Source organism: Scyliorhinus torazame, chromosome 3 (assembly GCF_047496885.1).
Source record: "Scyliorhinus torazame isolate Kashiwa2021f chromosome 3, sScyTor2.1, whole genome shotgun sequence".
Classification (NCBI taxonomy): domain Eukaryota; kingdom Metazoa; phylum Chordata; class Chondrichthyes; order Carcharhiniformes; family Scyliorhinidae; genus Scyliorhinus; species Scyliorhinus torazame.
This window is the reverse complement of record NC_092709.1, coordinates 223122957-223138050: the sequence shown is the minus strand read 5'-3', so window position 1 is coordinate 223138050 and position 15094 is coordinate 223122957. Positions and strand designations below refer to the sequence as shown.

The window sequence follows — 15094 nt, the reverse complement described above, 5'->3', positions numbered from 1 at the left end:
CCGTTCCAGAAGCATAAAACCCTTCTGGATGGCAGCTTGTCCCTGGGGTCGGTGAGCCCTCCAATCGTCCACCCCCTCGGGTGTTCGTACTCCACCTGCTGTACCACAGCATACATGCGGTGCGGGAGCTTCTTGATTAAAGTGCCCAACCGAGGTGAGTGTCTCTGGAATGGTGGAGGGTGTTAGAGACACTGTGACTCGAACTCCGGGGTGTCTTGGGATACGAATCGATGGCTTATGACCTTCTCCATATTGTCCTGTCGATAGTCGAAACCAGGGGTTGTGGCTGGGGTCGGTGGACACCAGAAGGACCCGCCCCATCACCAGCAGCACAAGACAGAAGACAAGATGCCCAATTGCATCACGGGCTGGGGAGTAGGGGGGTGGGATGAAGGGGAATTTGCTTGGGGGGGATGGGGGGCCGTAGGATGTTGGAGAGGGGGAAGGGTGGTGTTGGAGAGGGGGAAGGGTGGTGGTGGAGCGGGGGGATGGGGAGGTGACACACATGCCATGGGGCACTGCAACCCAACGGGGTCTCACTTCCTTGCCCGATGTCAACCTCCATCCTGGCCACTGTCATTTCTTTGGGTCCGCCAACCACGTCCAGTGCCCCCTGCTGTTCTGCGGTGAGGGCTCGCAGATCAGGCGGTCCCCGTCCAGTCTTCTCCCACTCCCAGTGGTTGTGAGCGGCCTTCTTCTGGGTTGGGGGTGGGGGAACAAAAGACGCAGTGTTAGATAATTCAATACATGCAGCCCTGGAGGTGAGTAGCTAGTGGCATCAGTGGCCAGGGCAAACGGCCATGGCGGCCTGTATGAGTGAGGGTTCAGCCGCCCTCCGGGTGGGTGGAGTTACAGATGTGCAGGCTGAGGGTTAGTGCCAGAGGCATAGTGTTGCCTTCTCACACTGAGGAGGTTGTGCCGTTTTTTCCTGCACTGCTGGCTGGTCAGGACGGTGTTGACCACGCCGCTGACCATCTCTGCCACCTGCATCCAGGCTCGGTGAACGGCGACAGCTGCCAGCCTCCTTCCCACGGTCCTTACTTGGTCACCTGCCTCTCCTCCACGGTGACCAGCAGGGTCTCCAGTTCTGTGTCGGTGAATCTCGGGGGCACGTGACTTACTGCCATCTAGTTGGCTGGGATGGTGTGTGTGGGGTGTGAAGTGTGTATATGTGGCTGCAGCTTGTCACCCTCCTGAGTGCCAGTCCCGGACCTGGTGAATCCGGCACCGTTTCCCATTGGAATTGATTGTGTTCCACGTGGCGCATGTGCTAGCCCCTTAACAGTCGCTGAATTGGTCCAGGTGCGGCACCAGTTTTGCTGTCGTAGAACTCCATGAATCTTGCCCCAGCATCAACACTTACTCTCAGGAACGGAGTTCAGCAGCAATGGCTTATTTTCATGTATTTTCACAGCCACCTAAATGCATTTTTTGTCAAACACTTGAATCATCTTGCATCGTTGTCCAAATGTCATTTCTCTCATTGGGCGGGATTCTTCGGCCGAGGCCAACAGACCTTTACACAGTCCCCGTCCGTGGCGATCTTGCGGCGGGCGCGGCTGAAGGAGCTAGCCCATTGTTACTCTCTCCCCTCGTCCTCTAAATGTGTAAACTCACATGGCTGCATGTTTCCAACACTCGTGATCAATATTCGCATGAGCCTCGTCAGCCAGCATCATTAGCCCAGTCTGCTAATTTCAGCAGGGCAATGTTCAGGGTGCTACAGCTGAACACTCCTTTATTCAGGGAAAAGATTTTTGTCAGAGTTCCCCAAATGATCATTAATCAGCAAAACATGCTGAGATTCCAAATGATTTTTAAAAATCTATGTAAAAATGCTGCACCTTTTTAGGTTATCCTGATACTAAACAAAATTGGGAAGGACAACTTAAATGCTTTTAATCTCCCTGAAGGCATTTCACCAGAGATTATTTTTCAACTCTAGGATTGCATGGATGTTAATCATATAATCTCTCCAGTGCAGAAGGAGGCCATTCGGTCCATCGAGTCTGCACCGACCCTTGGAATGAGTGCCCTGCCTAGGCCCATGCCCCGATTTAACACGGCCAGCCCACCTAACCTGCACATTTTTGGATTAAATTGGGATAATCAACAAAGGAAGTTTACCGCGGATTATTATGACTGATCTTCATTGCTGCCACTGAATGATCGGGTTCGGATCTGGTTCCTTAATTGTTCTATCAATTCTGGGTTCTCCTCCTGCATCTGCTGCGCAAACTGCTGACCTCTATGCAAAAGATAATAAACAGGGTAGTAAGGAGAAAAAATTGCCTCCAATGCAATATAAAGAGCACCAGTGGCCTATATAGTTGGAGAAGTGTGTAAGTGAACCTCCGATTCGGGTTCTGGTAAAGTTAACCAAGAAAAACCCATTTGTAAGCATACTTTTTTTGTGCATATATAGGTCTGTTTTCAGAAAATTTCTGCTGACAGGATTATACAATGGTGCTATTATCAAAATAAAAATGTCAACTGGTACACAAGGAAGATGTAGATGTTTCTGAGTTTTTCAAGGAAGTAGTCCCTGATTTTCATCAGGCTGAGATGAAATTAGGAATGATGATTAATATATAATATATACCATTTTTTGAATGTAAATATATTAAGTGTGCAAAGATCTAAAGACAAAATCATGTCTGGGGAAAAAAAAGGAGAAAAACTGAAAAAAATATTTTCAAAATCCCTGAACAATTGCATTGTTCAAAGAATAACTCACCAAAACTACTTCTCATATGCAAACATGCATTGGAAAATTCTTTTAAGCATGTCAGAGCATTGATTTATTGTGGTCTGATTCAAAAAGAGAGGAGGGAGTTTTTAAGTTCTTTAATTCGCACAATTAACACTCTTTGAAGAAGAGTAACTCCTTCATGATGAAGAGAACAAGATTTTTTCCTCCTTTCAACATTATGCAAAATGGAAGATGTGGTTTTGCGGAAAGTTAAATTAGAAAATTTTGCTGAGCTCTATATTTGGCCTGTATTTAAGTATTATTCCACTTCTAATGTAGACACCCTGTGTTGATTAAATGAAAAATAGCCTTGTTGTATGAAGTATACTAACAACCAATTTAGGATTATCAGTCACGCTTGCAATGTGGCTCACTTATGCATTGCGAGAAGCTATTTATATTCTTTGAAGAGACCTGTCCTCTGCAGGCAAAAGGAATATGTCCAGCCATCGTACCATTTTGAACAGTTCCTTAGTGCATTTTCCATGGCAATGTCTCGACCAATCAGAATTGATTTGCCAAGTAATCAGAACATTCTTTTCATGCAATGCAAATTGTTGCTTCCTTTGAAATCTGAGATTTGTGCCCTGCCTGATGAGCGTAAGGCAAAAAGTTTCAACAACATGTATTTTTTTCAGCAATAAACCTTGTTATCTTGGTTTTGAGAGAAATATAATTTGAGTCAATAACAAACCATTTAATAAGTTTAATTTTTGCTTTATTTTATAATTTTCATCACTTCAGAAAACATATGATTAAATAACAGAATGTTCTAATGTTCTAATTTTATTTTCTGCAGGTTTTGTTACTACAGATTCCCTGTTTTAAAATGTAAATTGAGAAACCAAATTGTGAAACTAATGTTTATGCTGCAGGATATTAAGTTTACAAAAGATTAAAAGATAATGTAAGGTAGATCAAAATAATAGGTGACAGAACTCTTTGTTTTACAAACATGAATGCTATAGGGGGAAAAAGTAGGTAAGGAATTGTTAGAGCTCCTAGGAAGGAACAAATTGAAGTACACAATTGCACAATGAGTCTTAATAAAAACCTAGTATGGATGAAGGAAGAACTTGAGCACTGACCATGGTAGCATTGATGAAATACACAACACATAGGCTTGTTTTTAGACAAGGAAAAGAGAAAAATGAAAGGAAAAAAGATTAAGATTAGGACTGACATTCTTGTATCTTTTCAAAAAGAGCAGAGTTTTTTAGGGGAAAAAACCATGCGTGCATGGTTGGCAAGGTCAGCGTTTGTTACCCATCCCAATTGCCCTTGAAGGTGTTGGTGAAGTGCATCTGGTGTAGGTACACATACAGTGCTATTAAGGAGAGTGTTCCGGGTTTTTGAACGAGAGCAGTGAAGGAATAGCACTATAGTTCTAAGTCAGAATGGCATCTACCTTGGAGGGGAATTTGTAGGTGGTGGTGTTCACATGTGCCTACTGTCCTTCAAGGTGGTGGGAATGGGTGCTGATCAGGAAGGCTGCTTTGTCCTGGATGGAGTTAAGTTTCTTGACTGTTATTGGAGCTGTAATCATCCAGACTAGCGGAGAGTATTCCATCACACTCCTAACTTGTACCCTGCAGATGATGGACAGGTTTTGGGGAGTTAGAAGTTGAGTTACTTGTTGCAGAATTCTCAGCCTCTGACCTGTTCTATTAGTCACATTGCTGGTCCAGTTAACGTTCTGGTCAATGGCATCCCCAGGATATTTACGATCAAGGATTCAGATATGGTAATGCCACTGAATGTCATGGGGAGATAGATTCTCTCTCGATGGAGATGGTGTTTGCCTGGCATTTGTGTGGCTCAAATGTTACCTCATGATAGAAGGAAGGTACCTGATGAAGCAGTTGAAAGATGGTTGAGCCAAGGACACTACCCTGAAGAACTGTAGGGGACTCCTCCTGGGGCTGAGATAAGGTTACAGTATAAAATCCATCACATTTTTCTCTCTCTTTAGCTCTGAAGAACTCATGCAGACTCAAGATATTAACAATTTCTCTCTCCACAGATTCTGCCAGACCTGCTGAGTTTATCCAGCACTCTTTTTATTTCAGATCCAGCATCCGCACTATTTTACTTTTATCCTTTTGTGCTATGTATGACTCCAACCACTAGAGTTCCTCCTGATTACCACTGATGTTTATTTTGCTCGTGCACCTTGATGTCAAGCGTACTCATCCTCAGTTGAAATTCAGCTCTTTTGTCCATGTTTGCACCAAAACTGTAATGAGGCCAGGGCTGACTGGCCCTGCCTTGACATATGAGAAAAGTATTGAAGTGTTTGAAGGGTTGAGCTACCTGTAGAGGAACTATTGAGAGTAAAATAATTCTAAGGCATTTTAGTCATGGGAGAGATGTTGGAGTTCTACTTGAAATCATGGGAAAGAGTAAAGCCAAGGAGGGCCCAATTACTCTTGGGAAGATGGTGGCAAGCAGCTCTTTGAACTGCTGCAGTCTTTGTGGTGAATGTACATTCACAGTGCCATTAGGGAGGGAATTCCAAGATTTTGATCCTGTAATAAAGAAGGAACAATGATATGAGTCCAAGTCAGGATGATATGTGATTGGATGGGAACATCCAGGAGGTGGTACTCCCATGCCGACCCTTATCCTTCTGGATTGTAAAGGTTGCAGGTTTGGAAGATGATATTGAAGGTGTCTTGATGAGTTGTTGCAGTGCATCTTGGAAATGGTACACAATTTAATATTTTGTTGGTGGTGGAAGGGGTGAATGTGTAAGGTGCTAGATGGGGTGCCAATGAGATGGACTGCTTTGTGCTGGATTGTGCTGAGCTCCTTCAGTGTTTTTTCAATTGCACTCATTCAGGCATGTGGAGAGCATTCAATCACATTTCTGCTTTATGCCTTGTAGATGGTGGAAAGACTTTGGGCAATTCAGATGATTTAGTCTCGACAGGAAATTCAGCCTCTGAACTGCACTTATAGCTACAGGGATTATGTGGTTCGTCCGGTTATATTTTGGCCAGTGATGGTGGAGGTGGGCAATCCTTTATCTTTTATTCTTTCATGGGATGTGGAGGTTGCTGGCAAGACCAGCATTAGTTACCTATCCCTGATTTCCCCAGAACAGAGTGGCTTGCCAGGCCACTTCAGAGAGCAGTTAAGAGTCAACCATGTTAATCATCATCATCGGCATCGACGAGTTACGTGCAGGCCAGACCAGGTAAGAATGGCAGATTTTCTTCCCTGAAGGGCATTAGTGATGTGTTTTTACAATAATCGATGATGGTTTCATGGTCACCATTACTGAGACTAGCTTTATATTCCAGATTTATAAATTGAATTTAAATTCCACCAGCTATATCATAGTGAGATATGAGCCCATTTGCCTAGAGCATTAGGCTGGGCGTCTGGATTACTAGTCCAGTGATATTACAACCATCTTCCCCAACAATTTAACAGCTGGGGCAGCACGGTGGCTCAGTGGGTTAGCACTGCAGCCTCATGGCGCCGAGGTCCAAGGTTTGATCCCGGCTCTGGGTCACTGTCCGTGTGGAGTTTGTATATTCTCCCCGTGTTTGCGTGGGTTTCGCCCCCACAACCCAAAGATGTGCAAGCTAGGTGGATTGGCCACGCTAAATTGTCCCTTAATTGGAAAATAATGAATTGGGTACACTAAATTTATTTTAAAAAACAATGAAACAGCGAACAGGTGAAGGAGGTTTCATGAATATCCATGAGCAATGATAGTGGGGCCTAGTACGTGAGCATAAATAACAAGGCTGAGGCATTTGTAATCCTTCTCTGCCTCCTCCTGAGATCTGTACCTTCTGCAGCATTCCTTTTGTTGCTCTCACTTGGGCATGTCTAATTCTGGTGGTTTGCTGTTGGCTGTGATATCACTTCCATTTTCTGTTTGTAAGGTTTTCTCATTCATTGCTATCCTGGAGTCTTGTCTATTAATGGAGGGATGTCCTGAGTCTGGCATCTGCCTTGTTAGCAACTCAGGTTTTTGCATGAGGAGTTCCAAGAATCAGGAAGCCACCAGTGAGCAAGAAAAGAGCGGAAATTGGGAAATTTCAGCAAAGGAGAATGCCGGTGTTGGTGTCAATGCCCTGTTTTGCCCAGGTTTTTTAATAATCCTGCTTCTCAGATAATTATTCTCTTCACAATCATATTAAATATTATTCTCAAAGGCCACATGTGGTGAAGGATCCCAAGGACTAATATCCCTCAATTTCAGAACCTTCCTCTTCCCTTCCCCCCTTTGGATCTTGCACATTCTCGGCTGCTCCTCTCCCTGTGCTGCTTCCGCTCCATATTGCTCAGGAGTCTACAAGCAGTGATAGTACGCATCACTATGTCCATATTCACTCAAGCGCCAATATTGCAACTCCGAGTCCCCTTATTTTCCATTTCTCTGTTGCCCCTGTGATCCCTATTTCCAGTCTGCTTCAATTCCAGAACTTTCATCCCTCCGTAGCCCCTTTCTGATCTCTTCCTGTCTCTGAATTCAGATGCCCTAATTTCAGGCCACCACCTCAAATGCCAAGACCACCCCGTACCTGAGAATGGACAGCTACACATCCTGACTGTCCATATCCTCCACAGTCGAGGCTTTCCATGGTAGTGATTGGGTGATGTTTTTGACCAAGGGGACACTATGGTGGGAAATTCAATGTGATGATCCCCATGTAAATAATTTGGAAGCAGTGCCCCTGGTGATTCATTTCCCAATTTGCAAGAGTACCAGTAATTCAGGAGCAGCTCTCAGATGTTCTGGAATGGGGTGTTCTTTACTCAGCATCCATGGCAGAGTCATCCCTTCATCACAGGAATATCACACAAGAAATCAACCTTAGAAGTAGCGTATTTTTTTCTGCCACATAAAGAGACCTGCACTCCACCAATATCATTGTATTTCCCCGGTTTCCATCTCGCACTTACCTGCGAGTCCGTGTTTTCAGTTGCAAATGGACTTGATGCGTTGAGGGCTTTCCATAGTTCATAATTTGCGAGTGTCCTTGGTTTCAAGATGCAGCTTGTATCTATTATAATGTAAGTTATTCGGGATTGTCAGTAAATGCCTGTAGTTTGCAGGTGTATTTTATTGGGAGGGATGTCTGTTTGTTCAGGTTTAATATAGTAATATCAGATTTTCCCAGAAATCTCTTTGTACTGTAGTTGCAGGAAACACACAGGTAAATGCCCAGTGTGCCCAGTACATGCCCAGTTTTGTGACTAAATATTCGACATCAGAAGTTAATTCACCAATCAAATAAAAATCTGAGGAGTATCTTTGTCAGTGCATTTTAAAATCATTTCAAGAAATTCGGAAATCATTAGACCAGAAGTCATTGATGAGGTGAGGTTGGTTACATTGTTTACACAGGACAAATCAGGTCAGTATGAATCAATTCTGTACAATTAAATTATTTTAAAATAATGAATCTGAATGCAAATAGTCAACATTATATGGCTCTCAGTCAATCTCAGGGTTCTTGACTTCACAAATTGCTTGAGCTATACTTCAGTAGTTGCACCTGTTAGATTAAAATATTATTTGTAACTCACCTAAGAAATATTTGCTCAGTAGTAAATCCTCAGCAATAACTAACGTGAAAACTAAATACTCTGTATCATAATTTTGGGAAAAACATTTACTGAATTATATGCTGTTAAAGATTATGAGATAGATACTTACGCTTGAATAAGGCTGCCCATATCTGTTAGACCTCCTACACCTGCTGCAGGACCACTAATCGCATTAGACATCATCCCTGACATTCTGTGTGTAATGCAAATACAGAAAAATGTTCAGTTTTTAGGCTTTTAGGTTTAGGCTTCTCCTAAACCAATTTAGAAAAATGAAAAATATGTCAACTTACAGTTGTTGTAACTGGGGGTTTTGCATCAAACTTGCAGCCTAGAAAAAAGTAAAATAAGAGCAATCTTCAAATATTGAGCTATTTTTTAGAACGCACAATAAATTTGAGAAGTCTGCTTTTTTCATCCAGGCAAGTGGAAGGTATAACTTGTGCCTTGTATGTGGAGATGCCAGCGTTGGACTGGGGTGAGCACATTAAGAAGTCTTACAACACCAGGTTAAAGTCCAACAGGTTTATTTGGAATCACTAGCTTTCGGAGCGCAGCTCCTTAATCAGGTGAGCCAAACAAACCTGTTGGACTTTAACCTGATGTTGTAAGACTTCTTATTGTGCCTTCTAGATGGTGGACAGGCAATTAGAAAAAATATTTTTTTTTACCTATTCACCAGATATGTTTGTCTTCCCTATTCTAATGAAACGTGTCTCAGTTTCTTTTGTCTCGACTCATTACTAAAAGAGGGCACCCAAAAGTGGACACCATGGGCAGGATTCTCCGGTCGCAAACGCTGAAATCGCGTTCTGCGATCGGTTAGAAAATCCCCGTTTCTGACAAAATCGGGGGCTGCGCGCTTTTGCGATGCGCCGCCTCCTCCAAAGCGGCGTACTCAGGTCTCTTATGGTCTTACCTGTCGGGAACTCGGCGTGGTGGCTGCGGACTCAGTCCACACACAGTCGGGTGAGGGCTGATCCGCGGGCAGGGGGGACTTTGGCAGAGGCTGGGAGCACCATTGGGGGGGTGGTCCGGGGGTTGTGAGACGGCCAAAGGGGGGGTGCATTATTTGGCAGGCCGGGTTCATGTGCGGCCGGCGCCATGTTGCACGGTGCGGCCACATGCGTGACCACGGACCCGGCAATTCTCCGGGCCATATCGGCAGCTAGACCCGGGTGCTCTACGCTGCCTTGCTGCTAGCCCCCAGCCAAATGGAGGATCGGTGACCTTTTTGTACCAAATATTCGGTCGTATAAGGCCACTGTTCTGAGCCGGCGTCAGGACATAGCCTGAGAATCGGAGAATCCAGCCCCATATTCTAACAGCAGTCTAACCAATAGTTTATTAGAGGAAAGCAGAATACTGCAGATCTGAAATAAAGCAGAAAATGCTGGAAACACTCAGCAGATCAGGCAGCATCGGTTGAGAGAGAAATTTAGCTAACTTTCAGGTCAAGGACATTTCATCAGAACTGGGAAATGTTAGAGATGTAATAGGTTTTGAGCAAAGGGTGGGTGGGAAAGAGTCTATGATAGGGTAGAAGACAGGAGAGACTGAATGACAGAAAAGTTAAGTCTCCCAGGGCCAAAGGGGATGGTGTGCAAGAAAAGAAGCAAATAAACAAAATATGTGCCTAGAGTAGATGTGTTGCTGTGTGAAAGCGAAATTAAGAGTAAAACTGAAGCATAAAAAGAAAAGGAAACAATCTGGTGTTTTGGTTTGAAATTGTTGAACTCAATGTTGAGTCTGGAAGGCTGTAAGGTGCATAATCGAAAGATGAGGTGCTGTTCCTCAAGCTTGTGTTGAACAGTGCAGTAGGCGGAGAATAAAGTTGTCTGCCTGAGAACAAGACAGAGAATTAAAATGGCAGGCCAGCAGAACCTCAGTCAAGCCTGTAGACTGAACAGAGGTATTTCGCAAAGCGCTCACCCAATCTATGTTTGGTCTCTCCAACGTAGGGTAGACTGCATTTTATGTATGCTTAAATTACTGCTTCATTTGGAGAGAATGTTAGGGGTCTGAGATTGTAGGTAGAGGGGAAGTAAAAGGGCAGATGTCACATCTTTTCCATGTAAAGGTGCTATGGGAAGGGGAAGGGGTACTAGGGGTGATTGAGGAGTGAACCACGGTGTCACGAAGGGACATTCCATTCTTTCAGTTCCTCCATCTCCATCTTATGTTCTGATGGTGCAATCTTCCACACCAGTAATTTTGAAATGTCAACCTAGCTTTTTCCTCAACTGAGGATTCCCTGCACCGTGGTTGACAGCGCCTTCAACAGTATCTACCTCATTTACTGCATTCTGTTCTCACCCCCTCCTTCCCAGAACCACAATATGGTTCCCCTTGTCGTCACCTCCCACCCTACTAGTCTCTCTATTAAACAAATTGTTTCCCACCATTTCCATGTCACCACTAAACGCAACTTCCCCTCCTTGCCCTGGGAGACCAGTCTTAGATTGGGTAACCGCTTTGCAGAACACCTCCATTTATCCCACAAACATGACCCTCAACCTTCTGATGGGCTGTCATTTAAACTCTGTGGCCCATAACCTCCTGGCTCCCCAGTATCGGATTTGGGGGGTACCCCAAAAATATAGTGGGGAATCGCTCTCATCGGCTCCCAGGTTGCTGCTGTATAGAACCTTAGTTAGGCCATACTTGGAGTATAGTGTTCAATTCTGGTCGCCACACTACCAGAAGGATGTGGAGGCTTTAGAGAGGGTGCAGAAGAGATTTACCACAATGTTGCCTGGTATGGAGGGCATTAGCTATGAGGAGCAGTTGAAGAAACTCGGTTTGTTCTCACTGGAACGACAGAGGTTGAGGGGCGACCTGATAGAGGTCTACAAAATTATGAGGGGCATAGACAGAGTGGATAGTCAGAGGCTTTTCCCCAGGGTAGAGGGGTCAATTACTAGGGGGCATAGGCTTAAGGTGAGAGGGGCAAGGTTTAGAGTAGATGTATCAGGCAAGTTTTTTACGCAGAGGGTAGTGGGTGCCTGGAACTCGCTGCCGGAGGAGGTGGTGGAAGCAGGGACGATAGTGACATTTAAGGGGCATCTTGACAAATACATGAATAGGACGGGAATAGAGGGATACGGACCCAGGAAGTGTAGAAGATTGTAGTTTAGTCGGGCAGCATGGTCGGCACAGGCTTGGAGGGCCGAAGGGCCTGTTCCTGTGCTGTACATTTCTTTGTTCTTTGTTTGTATGGGTTTACTGGATACTCTACAGAAGCGCTACCTTCCCCTGGACAATTGAGCTGCATCGGGACCCATCTGACAAAGCGATTTAAATCTCTAACTTCAGTTGGTTCTTCCAGTGTTACTCAAACAGTTACTCTGAAAAAGTTAGAAGAAATAACACCCCCCCCCCCCCCCCCCCCCACCCCGTGGTAATCTCCCCCTCCCGATCTGACTTGGTTATATACACGCACCTTCGAGCTGACCACTCCTCCCTGCACCTCTTTCCCACCCCTCAATGTCCTATCCCCACAATGTCCGACCTCCTCCATCCCCAATGAATGTGTGTCTTCCTTCGTTCTGATTTTTGTAGGCTCTGATGCTGGACCCGGGGACCCGCTGCGCAGCCTGGATCTCGTCCAGCCTGAGTCAAGAAGATAGTTCGAGACAGGCATGGATGAAATTTAGTACAGATAAGTGGGGATGGAGTGGCAGTCCAACACTGATTGCCACTCTTACTTGCCATGACTTGCTTTCACGCAGACATTTCTGTTCTCGGCCCGCTGCACTGTTCCACTGAAGCTCAACATAAGCTTGAGGAACAGCACTTCATCTTTCAATCAGGCACTCTACAGTCTACCAGACAACACTGAATTCAACAATTTCGATGCAACCCCGTTTTGTTTCCTTTTCTTTGCATGTTTTGTTTTTCTTTTCCCCCCCTATTTTTGCTTTCAGAGAGCTATGTCATCTGATTCCTATGAGTTCAAAGTAATCACCTTTAGACTCAAAATACTGTATTTCTGCCTGTTCTTTATAATAATAATAATCTTTATTGTCACAAGTAGGCTTAACACTGCAATGAAGTTACTGTGAAAAGCCCCTAGTTGCCACACTCCGGCGCCTGTTCGGGTACACAGAGGGAGAATTCAGAATGCCCAATTCACCTAACTGCACGTCTTTCAGGACTTGTGGGAGGAAACCAGAGCACCCGGAGGAAATCCATGCAGACACGGGGAGAACTGGAAGACTCTGCACAGACAGTGACCCCAGCTGGGAATTGAACTGGAACCCTGGTGCTGTGAAGCAACAGTGCTACTGTGCCGCCAACTGATGCATTGTTGCTCCGCAGCTGACTTTGGTGCAGCCAAAAATATGACGCCCTATATGTAAATCCTATGTTCCTAATTACTATTTCTTTCTGAATAATATTGTAATATCCCGCATGGAACCTTGTCTTCCCCATGCTCCTTGTGGAGTACGAGCTCTCCCCCGCTAGGGGCGGGATATCTCAATTAACCCATGTATAAAAGGTTGGCTAGTAAGGCACCGACCTCAGCAGGAACCCAGTGGGGATCTACTGGGTAGTGTACATATCGCTTGTGTAAATAAAACTTGTTTTTTTATTTACTCGGTATGAACTTCCCATGACCTTATTAAAAATATAACCTTATAGCAGATAGCAGCTCTAAGCACACATTTTATTTAATTGTTTCTTTTCTTGTCTCATCATCATTCTCTTTGGCCCTGTCTTCTGTAATTCAACCTCTTCTGTATTCCAACCTATCAAAGACCTTCCTTTTGTCCTTGTCCTGAAACATGAACTCTTTCCACAGATACTTCCTGACCGGCTGAGCGTTTCCAGCATTTTCCAAGTTAAATTACATGGACTATGGAGGAGAAATGGGCCATTCATCCCAACTAATTCATGCTGATGATTATTGCTACATTTGCGCCTCCTCCTGTCCTTCCTCATTAGCATAACCCTATATTCCCATTTCTCTCATATGCTTATCTGGCTTCCCTTTGCATCGATACTGTTCATCTAACTATTCACTGTGGTCGGTGGTACCACATTCTCATCACCCTGAGGTAAATAAGATTCTCCTTAATATTATGCATCAGTTTTGAAATCACTCAATTTGTGGGATATATTTGCTACCTCTTGGCAGTGGTATGGTTAAAATTATGAAATTGGCAGAGATGGGGGTCTGCATTTTGTGGCACCATGTTATGATGATGCCATGTTCTGGGCTGTTATATTCAAACCGGCATATTTAGTCATTAAATTAATGTTTATTTTAAGTTGCATATAATATTCAGATGCGTAAACGGTTCCCTCCTAACCTCCTGGTCAGCCTTTCACTCTCCATAAGCATCAGCTCATCCAAACCTCTGCTGCTTGAATCCTATTCCATTGTCAAGTCTTGCCCATCCATCCCTACTGTCCTTGGTGACCTACATTGAATCCTGGTTCCCCAAAGCCTTCAAGTTAAAATTTTACTCCAGTGTTTAAATCCTTGTATGGCCTTTCTCTACCTCTGTAACCTCCTATAGCTCTGTAACCCTGCACCGGATCTTTCCATTCCACCCACTCTAGCCTCTTTGTATTCTCCAATCCCTTCACCTCACCATTGGATACACCACATCCAATCATTTAGACCCTACAAGTTTTAATTCCTTCCCTAAGTATTTACATCTCCCACCTTCCTCGTCTCCTCTAAGACCCTTCTTCAAACCCATCTATTCGATTACACTTTTGGTCACCTCTCCGAATATCTTCTTTATTGCCCCAACATCCATTTTTGTCTGTGAAGTTCGTTGGGGCTTTTTCAAAATTATAGATAAGTGCTTGTCGTTAACCAACATCCCCCAAGGGAGTGGCAATGAAAGAAAAATGTGAAGAGAAATAAAGAGAAGGCGACAAGTCAACCATCCCCTCAATTTTCTTAGATTATCATAGAATTTACAGCGCAGAAGGAGGCCATTCGGCCCATCGAGTCTGCACCGGCTCTTGGAAAGAGCACCCTTCCCAAAGTCAACACCTCCACCCCATCCCCATAACCCCACCCAACACTAAGGGCAATTTTGGACACTAAGGGCAATTTATCATGGCCAATCCACCTAACCTGCACATCTTTGGACTGTGGGAGGAAACCGGAGCACCCGGAGGAAACCCACGCACACACGGGGAGGATGTGCAGACTCCGCACAGACAGTGACCCAAGCCGGAATCGAACCTGGGACCCTGGAGCTGTGAAGCAACTGTGCTATCCACAATGCTACCATGCTGCCCCAAGTTTACTAACCAAGTAAATCTTCCAAGCCTCTTAATGTCATCGTATGAAATAGATCCACAATCAATGTTTTGTATAGGTTTGTATTAGAGCACTCTGACTTTAATCATACTTACCATACTTACAAAACTTGGGTTATTCAGTAAACTTGCCAAATCAAATCCCAAACCAGCTCCTGTCTGCAGATATTGAAATAATTTCAAGTCAAGTTCTTAGAATTAACTATTATAAATTTAACACACTGTTATGATCAAATCTAGACAATATCAAGAATAGGTCAATAAATGGTGTGTTGGCATGGCTTCCATAGTATAATTAATCTTAAATTGATTATTGGCAACTGTAATAGCTTATACTATATATTAAGTGCTATTTTAAATTGTCAACATCTCTCATTACTATATTGCTTGTTGGCATGGCGCTGACAGATTACACAGCGACATGAACATTAGCATTGTGAAGCAGATGAGCAGTTGTGTTTGCCCAGGGCAGCTGAAGGTTTTGCT

The 15094-nt window shown here is 44.2% G+C and overlaps 1 protein-coding gene across 5 annotated transcripts in view; it reads right to left on the bottom strand.

The window, feature by feature from the left end:
- Positions 1-15094, bottom strand: part of LOC140408958 (small glutamine-rich tetratricopeptide repeat-containing protein beta-like) — a 73900-nt gene that overhangs the window by 2584 nt on the left and 56222 nt on the right. For 2 of the 5 annotated variants that reach the window (XM_072496913.1, XM_072496914.1), the window contains exons 8-11: positions 14705-14767; positions 8617-8654; positions 8433-8516; positions 2128-2248 (exon numbers count right to left, since the gene is read on the bottom strand). In XM_072496913.1, coding sequence (XP_072353014.1) covers positions 2137-2248; positions 8433-8516; positions 8617-8654; positions 14705-14767 — 297 coding nt within the window. In that variant the 3' untranslated portion in view covers positions 2128-2136. Of the gene's footprint in view, positions 1-2123; positions 2249-7675; positions 7777-8432; positions 8517-8616; positions 8655-14704; positions 14768-15094 lie in introns of those variants that run through there. The other 3 variants (XR_011940248.1, XR_011940249.1, XM_072496915.1) reach the window with 3 other exon arrangements.